Here is an 18761-nt window from a genome sequence, read left to right on the forward strand (position 1 = left end):
CAGGCGCCGGCCCTCTCCCCTAACCCAGAAGGAGAGGGCGGTCCCTCGCCAGGGTCGCACAGGTACACGCCACACGAAAACAACGCAAAAGGCAAAACAGGCGGAGATACCCGGGCTGGCTGTGTGTGGTGAGCGTGTGGTGTTTTTTTTTTCCCTTGATTTTTTTCCGGTTGGTCCATATACATGCGCTAAATCAGTGTCGGCGAGGAACCAATCTCATCCACGGTCTGTACCTTGGCTTAGGGACCTAGGCACGACGGTGCTTGGCCCCAACACGAGCCGTTGACATGCGAAATTCAGATACTGGTCCAACACGGTCACTCTTGAGACTGTTCAGGTACACAATGATAGTGACACAGTGAGGAAAACACAGTATGGGTATCATGCCCAATACTCAACAAAATAACATCGACCTGCGAAACAAGTCATTACCTTACGACACGACAAGAGAAGAAGGGGGTGTGTGGCTGGCTAGCTGGCGGCGTCATCTCGGTACAGGCCCGGCCCGAGAGCGTGCGGGCTTCCATGGGGGGGGGAAGGGAAACCCGAGCACAATGGATGGAGACTGGGCAGACGAAACACAGTCTTCACACTCATTCTTTGTACTCATTCCCGGTTCACTTTCGCCCCCCGGCATAGTCCAGCCGATCGAACGTGACGAGTGTCTCTCCACGGCAGAGGTCTCCGATGAGTATAAGACTCTCGCTCGTCCGTCACCAGCTGGACGAGCCCTTATCGAGATAACCGACGCGCCCCAGGCACACTGTACCGTCCGTTTTTTTGGGGGCCTTATCACTTCCCTTTGTTTCTCGCTTGATTTAGCACGAAGAGGAAGTGGAGAGAGTGAGGTTGCAATGGTGGGCGGGTGGCGCGCGCGCGCGCCTTGGTCAGTGTCTGGAGATGGAGTATCGGCCGACAGTTCAGCTCCGAAACGAATAGGGATATAACCACGGGTAGGCAGCAAGATGACCAAACTTCGGCACACTCCAGAGGGACAAGGCCCAAGGGGCGCTGTTCGGGCGTGTCCAGCCGAGGCCTTGCTGTCGTCAGCGTCATTTGCCCTCAATAGGTAACACTCTTCCGCGGGTACTGTAAGCGGATGCCACCTCCAACTTCGGAGAAGTCTCCATACGGTTGGATTGGCTGGCGCAAAGTCTCGCTGCCTAGGCCGAAAGGGGCAGTAAGAGGGGTGGGGCGGAAACCCCGCTGTGATGGGGCTTGGTCGGATTCTGACCTCGGTCGGCGCTGGCCCCCTAATGTGTCATCGCAGCATCAACAGAAAAAGGGGGGGAAAGAGAAGAAAAGTGGAAGAAAGAAAGAAAAGAAAAAAACCAGTCAAGATGTGGGCCAGCACGGGCGGCGGTGTGGCACAGCGCGCGCAGAACAGCATGAAGGCGACGACGTGGCGGATGAGGAGAAGGAGGATGAGGAGGGGTGATACTTGTCGCTTACTATGTATTCGTAAAGCCGAAAGCCAATGTTTGCCCTGGGCTGTCTGGGTATTTGTCGGCGGCATGGGGCATTCCCCGGGCTGCGTTGGTGGTCGGTGATGCGATAGTGGGGGGGGAGCTGCACTACGAGGTCTGCATCGGGCGATCAGATAAGCTGCTGATGTGAGGTAGCCACTTAGCGCTGTGCTAGTCTGAAGTAGGGTTAGCGGGTAGGATCCGTGGTGGATTGGATCGGGCAAGGGATATGGTATTTATCCGGGGGTTGCACTGTCACTGTCAGCTCTGCACAGACCAGGTGCGCACGTTTTGTCTGAGACTCTTGGCCCAAGAACCGCAGCGCCCAGACTTTGCCAGGCGGCAAATCCCGGGTCCGAGGCTTGCCTTATGTAATGATACGACATAGTGCATCTGCTGACTGGGTAAACTACAGGACGAACAATAAAAAGTTGAGGCCGGTCCGGTGACTTGGCAACGGCCGGGGCCGACACAAAGGAAACAGAAAACTTTCGACGATCTGCGGCAGGTGGGGGCGAATGACCAGACCAAGGGGGGAGGGAAAGTGAAGAAAAAGCCTATGATCAAGGAAGCCCAAGCCTAGCATTCCGCCATCGGCCGAACGACGATTTACGGGTGGTGTCATCCCCCCCTCCCGTTAGCTACCCTTCTGTTAGGTAGTGTGGATTCCACCGGGATTCCTCCTTCTCGCCTTTAGAGGGTTTGCCCATTTGTTTCCGGACGTCACTGCGCTCTATACAGTGTGTCGGCATTCCCTTGGCTAGCCGTTTTTCAACTGCTGGTTCGAAGAAGATGTGAGCCATCGGAGCGTCATCTCAACTCAATCGTCGAAGAGGCTAAACGGCGCAGCCAGATCATGCTGGTCGCGATGGAGTTTTCCGACGAGCGAATCGGCTTCAAGCCCGTATGTAGTGTCGTTTTCGCGTTTATGCAGCTGGGCCGGAGCAGGCAGGCAAAATCAATTGATCGGCGGCTACGGAGCCTTCTCCGCCAGTTTCGTGCCCGTGACCGTCGATTGCCGTTAGGCATTCGTGCAGCATGCGACTTCGCCGCCATGAGTCGTCGTCGGGTGAGTCGTGATCCTTGGTACTTGTGATTTCCCGCGGCGGTGGCGGCGGCCGGCCAGTGTAGCGGGGAAGGGGAATGGATGGCGAAGTCGGGGCGGGGGGGCGGTTGGCTGGGGAAAGAAAGGTTGCAAGCATTTCCACCACTAAGCGAAACACGCTAGGTATTGGTTCGTTCGATCACAATTCCCAACTCATCGACAATCCCGTCTTAAGGCCGCAAGCACCCTGTGTTGACATTTTACAGTCAACCACCCACCACATATCGACACCAACCTGTCTATCCTCGTCATGACTGTTGTGCCAACCACCTAACCCCCATCAACCAAACCGAATACGAGAGATGTATCAAACCATACCCTCCAAGCCTTTCAACCTAGAAAGAAGTGCGCAAGTGCGGATATATACAGCCAGACGATGTTGGTCCACACTCGAACTCACGAGGAAAAGCGAGCCGAGAGTTGAAGCCGGGCCCATAACGGCCCACCCCCAGCTAGCGAACCGTCTGGAACTAACCTGTCTGCCTCGCAACGGTTGTCGGTCGCCCGGGGCCGAACGTCGGAACCCGATCCAGCGCAACACGGGGTAGGGAAAAGTTTTTCTTCTTCTATGATGCTACCCTAGGTATACCTACTGACTAGCGGTTCTTCTGTTGGTTCTCTCGCTTATGTGACATGTCGTTCGCCTCTTTCTTTCAAACGTTTCGCGTAGTAATGATTGAATGCATGGCTGCATAGTTGCATTCAATTCACCTAACTTACCACACCTTGTTGTCCAAACGCAGCCGCCACTACCCCCACCCTTTCCCTCCCACTCCTGTGACCAGTCTACTCTAGCCGAGATCGACTAGGCAAAGATCGGAAGGAGGGACTGGAAATCACAAGTCGGTTCGTTCAGCCGCTCCGCAACCGGGCGGCTCGTCGGCGGCATCTTGGATGTTGATAATAGTCCATGTCCATTCCAAACCTTGATACTGTCCTACAAGAAACGGACTATTCCCATCACCGTCACAACAACCTTATTTCGGCGACACTCCTTTATGGTCCACTCACTCCAAGAGGGCGCAATTAGCAAAAAAAGGAAAGGGTGTGGGAAGAAAAAAGAAAGTCGATACAGAGGGGGGAAACGACAGAGGCAGAGTATACACAGACGGGCGGGAAGGAAAGGATCACGAGACGTCGGGAAAAACAAAAGAAAGAAAGAAAGACGGAATGGTTCCTGAGAAGAAAGCAGAAACTCTCGAGGCAGACAGAACGAGACATAATACGAATTCCCGCCCTCACTTCTTTTCCATCCCCTCATGGACCCGGAAAAGGACACCCACCGCACGGGCGGTTACCTCACCCCGGAGCCCGACTACGTCAGCTGCGACTTCCCGCTCCCGAGCAAGACCGAGAGCGCGGCCCACGACGGCGCCGCCGCCGCCCTGGGCAACGACCTGATCCCCTCCGTTTCCAATGCCGTCGCCAGCGCCGGCGGCGACGTCTACGGCCAGGACCCCCGCCAGCAGCAGGGCTACGGCAGCAAGGAGGGCGATGACTATCTTGGCCGCATCGACACAGCCGCCGAGGACGAGGCGTACCCCGAGGGCGGGCTCCGCGCGTGGTCCGTCGCGTTCGGGTCGTGGCTCGCGCTGTTCTCGGCGCTGGGCATCATGAACAGCCTGGCCATCTTCCAGACGTACGTCGCAACGCACCAGCTCAAGGGGTACAGTGAGGGCACCATCGGCTGGATCTTCTCCGTGTACAACTTCTTGTGCTTCTTCGGCGGCATCTATATCGGTCCCGTGTTTGACCGGTATGGCCCGCGGTGGCTTATCTTGTCCGGCACGGTATGTCTTGTGGTCGGCGTCATGCTGCTGAGTATCTGCACATGTAAGTCGTTTTCGTGCCCTCCCCCCCCCCCCCCCGCCTGCTTCCTCCGTGGCAGTGACTCACAATCCCCCAGTATACTGGCACTTCATGCTCGCCTTCGGCATCCTCTGCGGCCTCGGCAGCTCCCTCGTCTTCACTCCCTCGATCGCCGCCGTCGGCCACTGGTTCAAGCTTCGCCGCGGGTTCGCGATAGGCATGGCCTCCACGGGTGGCTCCATCGGTGGCATCGTCTTCCCGCTCATGATGCAGTCGCTCTTTCCGCGCATCGGCTGGGGCTGGACCATTCGCGCCGTCGGCTTCATCTGTCTGCTTCTCTGCGGCGCCTCCAACTTTCTCATCCGCTCCCGCCTGCCGCCCGCGCGCAACGCGAGCCCTCACCCGGATCCGCGCATCTTCCGCAGCACCGCCTTCAGCCTCACGACGGCGAGCATCTTCCTCATGGAGTTCGCGCTGTTCATTCCCCTGACGTATATCTCAAGCTATATGCTCAGCGAGGGGTTCAGCGAGTCCTTTGCCTTCTCCATCCTGCCCATCCTCAACGCCGGCAGCGTCGTCGGCAGGGCGCTGCCCGGCTGGTGGGCGGACAAGGTGGGCCCCTTCAACAGCAACATGGCTGCCATCGTGCTTGCCATCATCGCGTGTTTCGCTGTCTGGCTGCCCTTGGGCTCGACCACGCCGGGCGTCGTGGTGTTCGCCGTGCTTTTCGGGTTCGCGACCGGAAACAACATTAGCATTAGTCCCGTGTGCGTTGGCAGGTTGTGCAAAACGCAGCACTACGGGCGGTACTACTCGACGACTTACACCGTGGTGTCAATTGCGTGCCTTGTTGGAATTCCTGTGGGCGGCGAAATCGTTTCAGCGAGCGGCGGAAGGTACTGGGGCGTCATCCTCTTCACCGGCCTTACGTACGTCCTGGCCCTTGTGGCGCTGATGGCTGCCAAGATTGTCTGCGTGGGGAAGGACATTTGGGGAATCTTCTAGGGGAAAGACAGAGAGAGAAAATAAGTTACCGTTGATCCGCTTACAGTTTGAACCAGATGTCACGAAAGACTGTAAATACACACGAATAATGTTGTACATAGACCCAAGACTGTCAGCAAACCTACATAGTTGCAACCGAATCTTTACAATACTATCATTTTACACAAATATGGACTGTCCGCCTTGTCGCATCACCGTTGAAGACGGCAGGTTGAAACCTGGCTGATGGGCTATCGGTGCCGAGTGAATGACCGCACGCCGATGAGGAAGTTGTTGTGTAAGAAATGTGCACTGCCGCATAGGCGATGGGGCCGCCGACGGGACGTCGTCGCGAAGCCCCGAAGCAAGTACGTTCCCAGAAATCCGCAGCAGATTCCATCCCGGAGGTGCGGGTCGGTGGTGCACGGGCCTCCTTCCGGCCGTGCGGAGGAACCGCACCGGCGATGGAAACGACGGATTAAAACCCTCGTCACTTTCTTCACCCCCCTTACTTCTCAAGCTATCTCTATTCGATCGGCTCGCTTGTCCCATTTTTGAGCTGAAGGAGATACTGCAAAAGCAGTCGCACTGTACACACTCTCAAATCTGCTGTTTCCGTGCCTCAAAGACATCATAAACACAAGGTGAGTGGCATGTAAGACACGTCATATAAGATTATTCCGGAGGGAAGAGGTTGTGCTGGGTCAGGCCATGGAGTCGCGCTGCTGACACGGCTTACACTCTTAACGACATCGAGGGGCTGTTGAGCAATCGGAGATACCTTCGACGTGTGTGTTTGCGTATCAGTTCCCTGACGAGCCCGCAGATCTTACTCGTACAACCAATCTCACCCCATCCTCCCTGGCATTGATACCAAGCACGTTCTTGCATATAGATAGAAGCATCCACTCCTATCTCCAACTACCTCTTCTTTACCAGGCCAAGATGTCAGCCCCTAATGAAACCGAGCGCCAAGAAGACGCCTATTTCTCATCGCAACCTCCCCCCAAGAACCTCGAGTCCCATGTCGCCGCCGCCCGCTCCTTCATAGACCACCACGCGGCCTCCTCGCGGCGCATCGTCCTCCTCACCTCGGGCGGCACGACTGTGCCTCTCGAGAAGCAGACGGTCCGCTTCATCGACAACTTCTCCGCAGGAACCCGCGGCGCCACCTCGGCCGAGTACTTCCTCGAGGCCGGCTACGCCGTCATCTTTCTGCACCGCCAGTTCTCCCTGCAGCCCTACTCGCGCCACTACTCCCACGCCACCGACTGCTTCCTCGACTTCCTGGCCGAGGGCGACGACGGTACCGTCGTCGCCAACCCAGGCCACCAGGAGCGCATGCGCGCCGTGCTGCGCAAGTACACGGCCGCCAAACGCAACAACATGCTGCTGATGCTGCCGTTCACGACAATCACCGACTACCTCTTTGAGCTGCGTGCCATCGCCGGACTTCTGAGGCCCCTGGGCCCCTCGGCGCTGCTCTACCTCGCTGCCGCCGTCTCGGACTTCTTCCTCCCTCAGGACCGCATGGCCGAGCACAAGATCCAGTCCACCAACGCCACCGAATCGTTCGGTTCGGGGGGCGCAGCAGCGCCTGTCAAGGACAACAGCAACAGCAATGGTAACGGCAACGGCAACGGCAACGGAAACCGAAACGGTGCCAGCCCGGAAGACGAGGAGACCTTCGACAACTTTGACTCCTCTCCCAAGGTCCCCCGCTCCAAGCGCCTGATAGTGGACCTCGACCCCGTGCCCAAGTTCCTCCAGAATCTCGTCGACGGCTGGGCGCCGCAGGGCATGGTCGTCAGCTTCAAGCTCGAGACGGACCCGTCCATCCTTGTGCACAAGGCCAAGTACTCGCTCGAGCGGTACCAGCACCACCTCGTCATCGGCAACCTGTTGTCCACGCGCAAGTGGGAGGTCGTGTTCGTCGCCCCGGGACAGGCCGACCGGTGGGTCCGCGTGCCGAGCGCCCAGCGCAAGTGCCCTGCCGGCGACGGTTCCGAGGCGTGGGAGGACAAGCCGCTTGACCCGAGCGCGCTGCCGGAGGGCGACCCGGAGGTGGAGATCGAGAGCTTGATCATTCCCGCTGTGCAGGATTTGCATTCGCAGCACATTCAGTCGCTGCAAAAGTGACATTTCAGTTGAACGGGAGACGTTGTGTTTTTGACAGACTTTGGCGAGCGTCACGTAGCTAACGGCATAGCGCGCATACACGGTAATAAAAGGGTTCGGATACATCTGTTTTATCTTTCCAAGGGCCTCCAAACCGTTCGCTGTGCGATGCAATGACATGAAACATGCACCTTCTTTTTTATCCACAATCCGCGCATCCTTTATTTGGAAGGCGACAGGCGCCACGCCCTCATGGGAAGCGACTGCAGATGCAAGACTCTAGGGCGAATGTAAAGCATAAATGTGACGACGCCGAAAATGACGCAGATGATGTTGACAAGGTAGTATCCGTCGCGCACCATATCGCAAGTACCACCGCCGGCAATGCACTTCTCCTTGTCTGGTTGCAAGGAGCATGAGAAGGGCTCGGTGATGACTGAACCCTTGAGGGAGCTCAGATCCGCGGGTTTGCCGGGATGGCAGGTTGCGACGGTGAAGTAATCGACCAGACGCAGGACGAAGAAGCGCGGGAAGGTACCACCAAGGTTGCAGACACTGATGATATGTTAGCATAGGCACTGTAGCAGAGAGCAAAGTTGACTCACGTAGCCAGGAGAGTCATGTAGGTGCCGCCGATGACAGGGTCTGCGATTCTAGCGTGGAAAGCTGAGACGGCAACGAACATGACCGTGTTGGTGAAAGTCGAGAATACATGCTCGCCGATGACCATCAGCATGTACCAGGGGGTGACGCCGCCTGCCGGGAAAATGGTGACAGTTAACTGAGCGATGAGAGCAGCAACAAGACGCCCCACGAACCCCCAACACCAAAGACGCATAGGAGTGTACTCTTGCGACCACTTGCCGGCGTAGTATCCGAGCGCGATTTCGAAAGGGAAGTCGATGAGAACCGTTAAAGCCATGTTCTCCTGACCGAAACCCTTGTCGATAAGCTTGAGGTTCGTGACAGCATCGTTGGCCTGGAAACCGATCTTGGCAATGAGATGGACGACGATGATGGTCTGGATGTTCTTCAACTTGAGGACACCCCACATGATCTTATACACATCCCAGATGCCATCCTCGTTCTTGGTCTTCTCCTCGCGTTTGAAGAGAGACAGCCCGATGGTGATGGCAATGTAGGCCCAGCCCCAGAAAGTAAGATATCCACCAAGAGACATCAGTCCGTGGTCCAAAGGAGAGCTGCGGAAGTAGCGGTTCGCAAAGTCCTTGGAGTTGAATGCCAAGAAGACCGTGTAAGACAAGAAGTGACCGGCAGTGAGACCCACAGTCTGCGCGGTAGACGCGTAGGAAACGTTCCCGGGTGTCAGGAGGGTCAAGGCCCAGCCGTCCACAGCAATATCCTGGGTGGCGCACATGAAAACTAAGAAGAACCACCACCCAGTGAAGTTCCACACGGTAGGGCCGCCGGGCTTGCCGGTGTTGGCCATCATACTTTCCACAGTCGACCCGAGCCACAGCATACCCAGCCCGGAGAGCAGCTGGATGGGAAGAATCCAGCTCTTTCTGCGACCGACCTTGGGACTCCAGACTGCATCCACAATAGGACTCCAGAGGAGCTTCAAAGAGTACGGATATGAGGCCAGACTGAAAATTCCAATCTCGCTGTACGACATGTGGTCCTTCATAAGGAAAGGCACGGAGCCGCCCGCCAAACCCATGGGCACGCCCTGCAGAAAGTACAGAAGCACCAACAGCAGGAAGTTCCTCTGGTCTTGTACCGGAAGCTCGAAGAAGCCATGGTTATTGGCGATGGGGGTCTTGGGGACGGGATCGTCGAGGGTGAAGGATTCGCGCGAAATGAGGTTCGCGGTAACTGTGTCGGAGTCGGGAGCCGCGGCCTTGCGCCGGTATTCAACGTTATTCTGGTTCATCGTGCCGTTGGCGTGACCATTCGTGTCCGTATCTACAGCTAAATCGGCCAAAGCTTTTCGCTTCACAGATTTGTTCCGGCGTGTTCGGACGCTCATTTGGGGCTTGGGTTGCAATGGATGGCTGTTAAATTGAATGTTACGTCGCAGCTCTGTCTCCTAGCAGGAAATAAAAGATTCGGACGCCAGTAGCGGTGCTGAAAGTGTAGGAATAGGGATTGCGAGACTTTATGCGACAAGTTGGGTGTCGTGAGAAAGTCGAGTTTCTTTGTCCAGAGAGGGAGGACAAGATAAGGTAGACGGTGGGGTGGAGCAACGTCCGTGGGAGTCAAGGCGAAACTGTCTTAAACAAAAAAGCCTTAAACCAATGACAGGCAAAATGACACTAGGCAGCCGGGCGATCGAGAGCCTGGCTTCCTGTGCGGTTGTGCTGGTAGAAGGAAGGACGGGAGAAGAAGAAGAAGGAGAAGGAGGAGGACGGGTGGAAGCGCAACCGTGGCCTTTGGCACTTTTTAGGAAACGCCAGTGGCAAAGAGGGAATGAAATGTGACCGACTGGTAACTGCGGGGTCCAAAAGAAAATGACAGTAGGTAAGGAGGAGTAAGAATAAAGTCTGATGAGAGAAAAGAACCCGAGTCCAAAGTGGACCGAAACAATGCGGATTTTACCGAAGCACCTCAAGATAAGAGTGTTTCTTGAATGCGACGATGCTTCGAAGGCAAAGGACAAACGGAGAAGATGCAGAGAAGCTTACCCAGGCCCAGCCGTGCTCCACTGTAGGAAAGCCACCCGGAAATGCTGCCTGGGACCCCTGGCGCCATGCCTCGTTTGGATGACCGAGAGGCGATAAGATAAAAGATTAGATAAGCTTCCCCACGAGGCAAGCGTCGCATTTGGATTGTGACTGGGTCCAGCTGTGTTTACGTTGCGCTTCTTGAGTAAACCAGTGTCAACTACTTCACCAAGACGCGTCAACCCCGTCGAGCACCCGGATCACGACATCGCAGGCTACGACAATCATTTAGTTTCCACCACATCACTGCGGCTTTACTTCCGAGTCTCACACTGGATGCGCCATGTCAACAGAACCGCAGGATGCTGCCGCCGAGGCCCTCACCCAAGAGATCAATGACCTCCGAGCCAAAGGTAGGTGATCAAGCCACTCAGACTCCACGCAGTTGCTGACTGTTGTTGCGGCTAGCTGCCTCTTTGAAAAAGGAGTTGAAAGTACAAGCCACAGCTCTCCTCTCCTCCGAGTCGACGCGGGCCATCCTGCAAGACGACAAGCAGAAACGCAGTACCCTCCCGCTTCCCTCCGAGCCGAGCCCGGCCCGCGACCAAGTCCTCTCCCGATCCAAGGCCCAAGATGCACACGATCAGCAATGTCTCTACCGAGCCTGCGCGACAGTCACGACCTTCAAGGTCCGAGATCCCGATCCCAATGCCGTTGATCGTGGTCACGTCCTTGGCATTCGCATCGAAATCATGTCAGACGCCAAGTTCCGCAGGCCATACTATGTCGTGCTCAACCGGCCATACAAGGAGTCCCGACACCTGCGAGTCCACCGACACACCATACCTCCGTGTATTCCACTAGCAGCCCTTGCTGCACGTCATCTCCCAGCACCAAAACCGGCCGATGACGAAGAACAGAAACCTCAGGACTTGTCTCGTTTTGTCCGGACATTAAGAAGGGAGATTGTGAGGTTCCACAACCGCACCGCCGTTATCGGTGATTTGCAGAAGGCAGCTGGTCTACGTGGCAGCGGCAATACAGATGAAGACTCGGAGCGGGCGGTCACCAGTATCACAGCCGCTGATATCGAAGCCAAGCAGATCAGCATCGAATGGGCCGATGGCAGAGCGGGCAGGCTGGTCATGAGCGAGGATGGGCAGATACAAAAGCTTGTTGTGCTTGGTTCAGAAGGACGTGATCGAGGAGTCACGAGAGACCTTCTTGGCGACAGCCATCGTGTGGAGGATGTTGCACAGCGGTTGGCGAGCACTTGAGGCGGTGATGGAAGCAGAGATGACAGGTTCTGATGTCTGCCGTTCAGGTCGCAATCCAAACGACGTACACCTGGCTTCTAATCCAACGGGTCGTCCGCAGGGTCGTGGTATTGCCCGATGGCTACCTCTGTGAGGGAAACCAGGGGCGTTCCCAAGTCACATCATATCGACTGGAAACTCGATGCACCCGGATCCTGGTGAAAAGGACCCACCTCGAGACAGTTGTCGACCCTACTCCAACAACTCCGGCCTCTCAGAATGGTTCTATGAGTCGAGTTCTCATGGCAGCAACCGGTCCCAAACTCTCGAAACTTCCCGCCGCCGCAAGTTTTGCATATGCCAGATGAGGTTGTGCTCTCGGGTCCCAGCACCAGATATCGTTACCCAAGGCCTTCCGGCTCGTATATGGAGAGATCAGGGGCATCCGCAACTTTGCCTAAAGGCAAAAACAAAAGGCGCACATTGCACTCAATCTACACATCATGCGACAGGAACCCAATTTAGTCACTCGATTGCAGTGGCCCACAATCAGAATGGCTTAAAAAAAGGTTAGGAGCGATCGATCCGCCCTAGGGGTTCCACATAAACTGTACTCCTGCCATTGATCCTCAGTCGTTGACATACGGCACAATCACGCCGTGCTTGAACCCACTACGCCAAAGGCAATCGGTAAACATGTTCGCGGGGCCAGGCACAGTGATATCGCGTCTGAAGCCAGCTCATTGAAGAAGGCAGTCACATGTGGATGAGGAATCACAGGGTTTGTTTCGAGACCACGGGTTGACAAGTGCAAACAAAGTATTCAAAATGTTGAAGAAAAAGAAAAAAACACATAACCCGCTGTATTAGCTTTAACTAATAAAGTAGGCTTTCCTGGACTCCAAAGTTATATTCCCCCTTCGCCCAAGTTTGCGAAGCCCGAGGAACCTTCCCTACGCCGTCCGAACGAAGTCCCGCAATCGTTTATTGAAACCCAGTCATTACCATAAATCGATGTTATATCCACAAGCCATTGTCGTGATGTACCTCTGTTCTGCCCGAAAACTTGTCACTGGGCTTCGTTCCAGTGACACGTGAAAAGCAAAAGACAAACGAGTCTGCAATCGCCGGGAGTGCTCTCAGATGAAGGCAGCGACAGCCACGACGGCGGCGACGACGGCACCGCCCGCGCGCTGGGCGTTCTGAACAGCGCCGGCAGTGACAATGGCTTGGCTAGTGGCCGCGGTGGCGTTGGGCCTGGTGATGGTGCCGATAGTGCCGATGTCGGGCATGGTGGTCGTGGCGGCAGGGGGGGCAACAGGCGGGTTCGACGGCACCGGAGGGACATCGGGAGGGCTGGGAGGGGAAGATGGGTTGGAGATGGGCACCGCAGGCGGCGCCGGAGGAGTGACTGGCTCTGCAGATGGCGCAGGCGGTGCTGGAGGAGTGACTGGCTCTGCAGACGGCGCAGGCGGTGCTGGAGGAGTGACTGGCTCTGCAGACGGCGCAGGCGGTGCTGGAGGAGCAACTGGCACTACAGGTGGCGCCGGAGGAGCAGCAGGCACCGTCGTCGGAGCGGGGACTGGCACGACGGGGACAGGGCAGATCGTTGTGACGGCAGAGACGGTGACAGTCGTGTAGTGGACGCCGCCACCGTTGGCAGGGCAGTTGGTAACGGTGGGTGCACAGCTGATGACGGTGGAGAAGGAAGTTTGGGTGATGGTCGAGGTCGTCCATTTCCAGGAGGTCGGCGCAGGCTGTTCTGGCTGACTCATATACTTGGGCTTGTCGTGATAAGGCTTGTCGCACTTGTCACAAGGCTGGTCAGGCATGTCCATACCGGGCATGTCTTCACCGGGCTTGTCGCACTTGTCGCACGGCTGATCAGGCATGTCCATACCTGGCGTGTTCATACCAGGCGTGTTCATACCGGGCGTGTCCATACCGGGCATGTCTTTACCAGGCTTGTCGCACTTGTCGCACGGCTGATCAGGCATGTCCATACCGGGCGTGTTCATACCGGGCATGTCTTTACCAGGCTTGTCGCACTTATCGCACGGTTGATCAGGCTGCTCAGGCATGTCAGGCATGTCAGACATGTCCTTGCCAGGCTTGTTGCATTTGTCGCAAGGCTGATCAGGCATGTTCATACCGGTCGTGTTCATACCGGGCGTGTTCATATCGGGCGTGTTCATACCGGGCATGTCTTTACCAGGCTTGTCGCATTTGTCGCACGACTGATCAGGCTGATCACTGTCCTTGGGCTTGCCCGGGTGGACCCAGTGCCAGCCGGGTTCCTTGTCGTTGTCACAGTCATCAATGTAGACGTTGGGGTGTGGCGGGTGCCAGACGGAGATGCAGTCTGATGGCGGGGCCTTTGAGGGGCCGAAGGTCTTGATGCTGAAGTCGGCATCGCCGCTGGCCATGCCTAGGGGCTCGATGCCGGGAGGATAGCTGAAATTGCCGTCCCATGTTGCGGAGATGACGGCCGTGAGGCCGAGGATTGCGATGGCGGAGCAACGCATTGCGTGTTGGTGGTGGCGCTCTCTCGAATAAGTGAAAGAATGTGATGAGTTGGGATGGAAATGAGGGGATATAGAGAGCGTTGAACGGGGTCCAAGGTATTAGCGAATGTGAGGGTATCAGAGATACTGAAGAACAGACAGAACGAGGAGAGACATGGCCCGGATGACGGCTGCCCTTTTCAACCTTTTCCATGGCCTAAAGCCACACAGGGGGGGGGGGGCATTGTGACGATAGGGACCAGGGTAGGCTCGCTAGACCCAAACACCCGAATAGGCTTGCGGAGTTTCTCGTCGAATCGCCGTACTGACTTAGCCTCATGCCATCGTGTCTCCGAGAAAAGCCCTCTCCTGGCCTATGAGCTTAGATGAATAACACGCCAGCACGGGGGGTACGTCGCCCCATCGAACGCCCCCATGACCGTGTATGTGTAATTCGTCCATGGGTTTTTGTCGATCAGGGGCGTGATCGCTTGAATGACCTAGCTCGGATGAAGTTTGACCAAAATTACCTAGGGTCAGATTCGGACGACAGGTGCAGGTATAACAGAGGCAAAGCCGGGGGGCACCCATGTCTCTGATCTCTTTGGGGAAGGAAGAAGAGAGGCATTGAAGGCTGACAGGGTTTTGAGATGGGTAACTTGTAGATGGGCTGCGGGCACCGTCCAGCTTGGAACGTTCTGATACAGGAACGAAGCAGTTGAGATCACCGTCCATCCCTGTGCAGAGCAGAAGCTCCAGATCTTCGTCCAAGGAGCACAGGGGGGAGGGCTAAAGCCAGATACGGGAAAGAGGGGAGGGCCTTGACAATGTCACCACCTCCGACAACAAGGAGGCGCGCCTCCCGACTCGAACACGTTCAACAGCGGGGACCCCTGTAAAATCCAGCGCTAATGGTGCTGAGCTTAAAGAGACATCCACCATGGGATAGGCTGGCCCTTCCAATGGTGAAGCAGCACAGCCGCACTCTTGAAACACCATGGGTCAACCCCCCCATGAGCACGCTTAACTACTGAGGTCAAGCGCCAGGCACGCACAAGTTGGATGCAACCTTTACTATAGCGAACTCCGATGTCCTATGGAGCCATGTGTTCGCTCACTGGGCCGTGGTATTTGCGTACACCATAGCATGATGTTAATGACGAAATGAGACGGGATCGGAGGTGTTCCTCTCTTCGCGGTGGAATTCTTGCATCTATAGCCGAAGTTTGGCAGTGGACCGACTTTTGCGCTTTGTGCACTTAACACCTGAGCTCCATGACCTAAAATACCCATGGCGGTGATGGCTGGCCAGCTTTTTGCCATGTTCTCTCCATGCAGTTCCCTTCTTTATGCAGTGGGCTCGCTGAGGGGCAATCGATTTTGAACTGAACGGGCAGAGACATGACTTGTTCCTGCATGAGGTTGCCGGACCCCCCTGTTACTACGAAACTGCTTCGCTTCCCCGTTCATACCCAGATAGGCTAAACGACGGCAGAACAGTTCCGAGACAGAACTCTATCCTGGATCCCCTGCTGTGCCATGATGCAAGCAAGCCGCACGGCAGGCGTCGAACTCGCGGCTTGGCTTCGATCCCAAGCCTCTCAGCAGCCACAGCCCATCTACACAGACGGCGCAATCCTGTGAGGGAACCGGACCCAAGTCCGATATACTCTGCTCTAGGAACGAAGGATTCCCCGATTTTCCTGGAAACTCATAGAGCTCGAGCGATAACACTTCGGCATATCAACGCAATTTACGGATACTCTGCAAGCACATCGAGTAAGCATATAGTGTCCCCATTCGGCATAGCCTAGCGGCACGGTAACTCACTGGATACCAACAATGGCCCGGGCATGCCCATGATGTCAAGCCCGCGGCACTGTCGACGAGGGTTGGCTTGCCGAGTGGCCAGCTCGTTCCGAAACCTTCAGTCGTAAAAACAAAAGGTGTGATAAACAGCTTGGTCGTTTCGAGGACCTCACCAGTCCAGAGGTTTCTTCGTCTGTGGCACGGCGGAGCTTGGAGCCCGCTCCGGGCTAGGCTGCCTCTGATGCTCCTGCACATCGCCGATAGCATTAAGGACGATACCCCACCGCTCGACCTCGGCGTCTGCGACCTTTGTCCATTTCTGGATGAGCGGATGGGCGCGGGCCACGTCGGAGAAGAGGATCTCCTCGCCCACGTGCTCGTCGACGTCGAACTTCCAGGTCCCGTCGGTATTCCAGAAGGCGGGTGTGAAGATGGAGTCCGTCCTCAGCTCCGTCTTGGCGTCGTCCGAGGCCTTGCGCGCGGCCTTCACGACGGCCTCGTCCTGGCCGACCAAGGCGGCGGCAATGCCCTCCAGAATGCCGACAATCTGGCCGGCGAGCGACCCGAGCTCGGCTCCCAGACTGAAGCCCTCGTCGAACCCCACCTGGATGCTCTGGGCTTTGGCCACAGTGACTCCCTCGCGGTACCCAGCGGTGGTGTGTTCCGCCTGCAGTCTCGGGATGTCGCCAGGGTGTGTCCCTGTGGGCGCATGTTGGGGCACATTGGTTGGCGAGCCCGGCTCCGAACCCCAGACGTCGTCGAAGATCTCTTGCGCCTCGGGCACGACAGTGAGGCGGGGGTCGGTAGCCATGGCGCTGGTAAAGGGCTCAATCTCCGTATTGTCAATGGGCTGAATATGCATGATAAATGGCGGTGTGTTCTTCCCACGGATAATGCGCACCGCGATCTTGCGAGGGACAATCTCTTGGTGGCGGTTAGTTTCGCAAGTGGTGGTTGATGAGTCTGAATGGCGAACTTGGTGAAAAATCGGAAGACGATTTCCAAGCAACTCCCCGCACGTCCTCTCGCCATGCGCACTGTATGAAATGCGTGCTTCAAGCTCTACCCTGTACTGTTTATAGATATTCGCGCACAGTCCCCTCAGCATTTATTCGGCCCGTCGTCGTCGTCGTCCCACGGCTTGCGGTGTCGACTTTGGAAGATCCAGCTCTCTGCGTTTACTGTTGTCAAGAACGGCATTAGACGAAACTACATTGGACTGCTTTATTCATTTTTTATGCATGCTCTAAGGCTAGTCTATTGTTCCTCTATCAATCATATGCTCTACTCATTTTGCTCGGCCTGTCACAGTAACATCGAGGTCGCTACGTCAACTTTAAAGTCAAGTGGTATTTAAAGTCGGATATTCTAAGTCGCTCAAAAACAAAAAGCTTTCTTCCATCCTGCCTGCGGCGCCATCCGTCGGTCTCACGCCGTGTCCAGAATGACCACCTCAGCCTCGGCCTCGCCGACGCTCTCGACGTTCAGCTTGTCCCCGGCGTTGACGGCGTCGACGAACGCGCCGTCTCCCTCGGACAAGACGGCGTCATCGCGGCCGTCGATCTTGACCTTTGCCTTGCCGCCCTTGGTCGCCGGAAGGTGAACAAAAACCTTGCGCTTCGTCTGCTCTGTAACCTTCGCGCCGACGTTCCACTCAAAGACCTTGCCGGGCTCAATGATGCCCGCGCCCATGACGAAGTCGGCGTGGATCGGGATGGTGTCCGGGATCGCCGGCTCCGCGGCCTTCTCCTCGGCCGCCGTGGCGTCAGGCCCGGCCTTGAGAGGGGAGAGAATCTTGACGAAGCCCTTGCGCTTGTCGTCCTCGGAAAAGTGCCGCGTGTGGTAGGTAGGCGGCAGACCGCGCTTCCATGGGATGGCCCAGATCTGGAGGAAGTGCACCGTATCCTTGTTGTGCTCGTTCATCTCCGAGTGTGCGATGCCTGTGCCGCCGGTGGTGAACTGGACGTCACCGCGGTGCATGCGGTAAAACTTGTCACTCTGGCCGCCCTCGGCACCCTTCTGCAGCATGGAGTCGCGGTGCGTCAGCTCGCCCGAGAGTATGTAGCTGAAGATCTCAAAGTCGCGGTGGGGGTGCGTGGGGAAGCCTGAGTTGGCCTTGACACGGTCCTCGTTGAGCACGCGGAGCGCGCCAAAGTTGTTGAAGCGCGGGTCGTACCAGTTGGCAAACGAGAAGCTGTGGTAGGTGTTGAGCCAGCCGTGGTCTGCATGACCGCGAGCGCTGCTCCGGTGCGGCGTGATCTTTGCGTGGTGGAGAGTCTTGGACATTGTGTTCTTGAGCATCGGAGGCGCAGACGAGTCTGGTACTATGGCTGGAATTGCAGTGGTTGTGGTGGTTGTAGTTGTTGTGTTGGTGCTGGTAAGTGAAGAGGTGATGTCTGCGAAGAAGCTCTTTAACTGTGTGTTGAAGATGATGATGGAAACGAAGACAGCGATGATCGCAGTGAAGGTTGTGATACGAGACATATATACTTGAGACTTGGGGCTTCTCGCACGATGAAGAAGAGCTAGTATAATCGAGAATCAGCGTGAATCTGGTCTGGGAATGTTGTTCAGCATTTGCAATTCCCTCTAAAAGCTTATATGTTGTTATGTCCCGACGCTGCAGACTACTGTAAGGGTCTTACACATACCCCCCCGGTGAAGCTGTCTAAGCGGTTACCTAAGGGGGGGGGCGTCGCCGCAGGTGATGACTGGCTGGATTTTTCAACAACTGCGCTGCTCTCGAACTGGATTATTCATGCTGACAGGCACTTTGTGGGAACGCTTGCCCCACGTGCTCGGTGGCACAGACAGGGTGGGCGCCTGTGACGTAATGCTCTAGCCCGGGAGCCGGCACATGTTCGGCCGTGGATCGCAAGCCAAGCAAATTCCAACTACACCCAACTGGGCTGCTATTTCACATGATACTCAGGTTGACGATTCCTCAACAACGAGTTATACTGTTGGTTTTCTTCAACAGGGGAGGCTCCAGAGACACCTAGACAGTGGTAGATGACGCGGTTTTTGCATCCGTGTCCTCTGAAGCTCATGGATTACAGCAAACTGTCCGTTCTCCTTCCGAATCT

At 56.3% G+C, this 18761-nt stretch overlaps 8 protein-coding genes across 8 annotated transcripts; 4 read left to right on the plus strand and 4 right to left on the minus strand.

The window, feature by feature from the left end:
• Positions 1-3830: 3830 nt before the first annotated feature.
• Positions 3831-5385, plus strand: GLRG_02528 (major facilitator superfamily transporter; the record flags this gene model as incomplete). Its single annotated transcript, XM_008092537.1, has 2 exons — positions 3831-4404; positions 4478-5385. The coding sequence occupies 2 exons, from the start codon at positions 3831-3833 to the stop codon at positions 5383-5385; spliced, it is 1482 nt and encodes a 493-aa protein (XP_008090728.1).
• A 924-nt stretch (positions 5386-6309) lies between these two features.
• Positions 6310-7503, plus strand: GLRG_02529 (DNA/pantothenate metabolism flavoprotein; the record flags this gene model as incomplete). Its single annotated transcript, XM_008092538.1, has 1 exon — positions 6310-7503. One exon carries the CDS (start codon positions 6310-6312, stop codon positions 7501-7503), a length of 1194 nt encoding a protein of 397 aa, XP_008090729.1.
• Positions 7504-7703: 200 nt separating this feature from the next.
• Positions 7704-9376, minus strand: GLRG_02530 (acetyl-coenzyme A transporter 1; the record flags this gene model as incomplete). Its single annotated transcript, XM_008092539.1, has 2 exons — positions 7704-8037; positions 8088-9376. 2 exons carry the CDS (start codon positions 9374-9376, stop codon positions 7704-7706), a joined length of 1623 nt encoding a protein of 540 aa, XP_008090730.1.
• Positions 9377-10449: 1073 nt separating this feature from the next.
• Positions 10450-11383, plus strand: GLRG_02531 (cenp-O kinetochore centromere component; the record flags this gene model as incomplete). Its single annotated transcript, XM_008092540.1, has 2 exons — positions 10450-10519; positions 10575-11383. The coding sequence occupies 2 exons, from the start codon at positions 10450-10452 to the stop codon at positions 11381-11383; spliced, it is 879 nt and encodes a 292-aa protein (XP_008090731.1).
• A 181-nt stretch (positions 11384-11564) lies between these two features.
• GLRG_02532 (uncharacterized protein) lies at positions 11565-11936 on the plus strand (the record flags this gene model as incomplete). Its single annotated transcript, XM_008092541.1, has 1 exon — positions 11565-11936. One exon carries the CDS (start codon positions 11565-11567, stop codon positions 11934-11936), a length of 372 nt encoding a protein of 123 aa, XP_008090732.1.
• Positions 11937-12501: 565 nt separating this feature from the next.
• Positions 12502-13887, minus strand: GLRG_02533 (uncharacterized protein; the record flags this gene model as incomplete). The annotated part of the gene is made up of 1 exon (XM_008092542.1): positions 12502-13887. One exon carries the CDS (start codon positions 13885-13887, stop codon positions 12502-12504), a length of 1386 nt encoding a protein of 461 aa, XP_008090733.1.
• Positions 13888-15844: 1957 nt separating this feature from the next.
• Positions 15845-16537, minus strand: GLRG_02534 (essential protein Yae1; the record flags this gene model as incomplete). The annotated part of the gene is made up of 1 exon (XM_008092543.1): positions 15845-16537. One exon carries the CDS (start codon positions 16535-16537, stop codon positions 15845-15847), a length of 693 nt encoding a protein of 230 aa, XP_008090734.1.
• Positions 16538-17103: 566 nt separating this feature from the next.
• On the minus strand, positions 17104-17961 carry GLRG_02535 (pirin; the record flags this gene model as incomplete). Its single annotated transcript, XM_008092544.1, has 1 exon — positions 17104-17961. One exon carries the CDS (start codon positions 17959-17961, stop codon positions 17104-17106), a length of 858 nt encoding a protein of 285 aa, XP_008090735.1.
• Positions 17962-18761: the final 800 nt, after the last annotated feature.

This window comes from Colletotrichum graminicola (genome assembly GCF_000149035.1).
Source record: "Colletotrichum graminicola M1.001 genomic scaffold supercont1.5, whole genome shotgun sequence".
Lineage (NCBI taxonomy): Eukaryota > Fungi > Ascomycota > Sordariomycetes > Glomerellales > Glomerellaceae > Colletotrichum > Colletotrichum graminicola.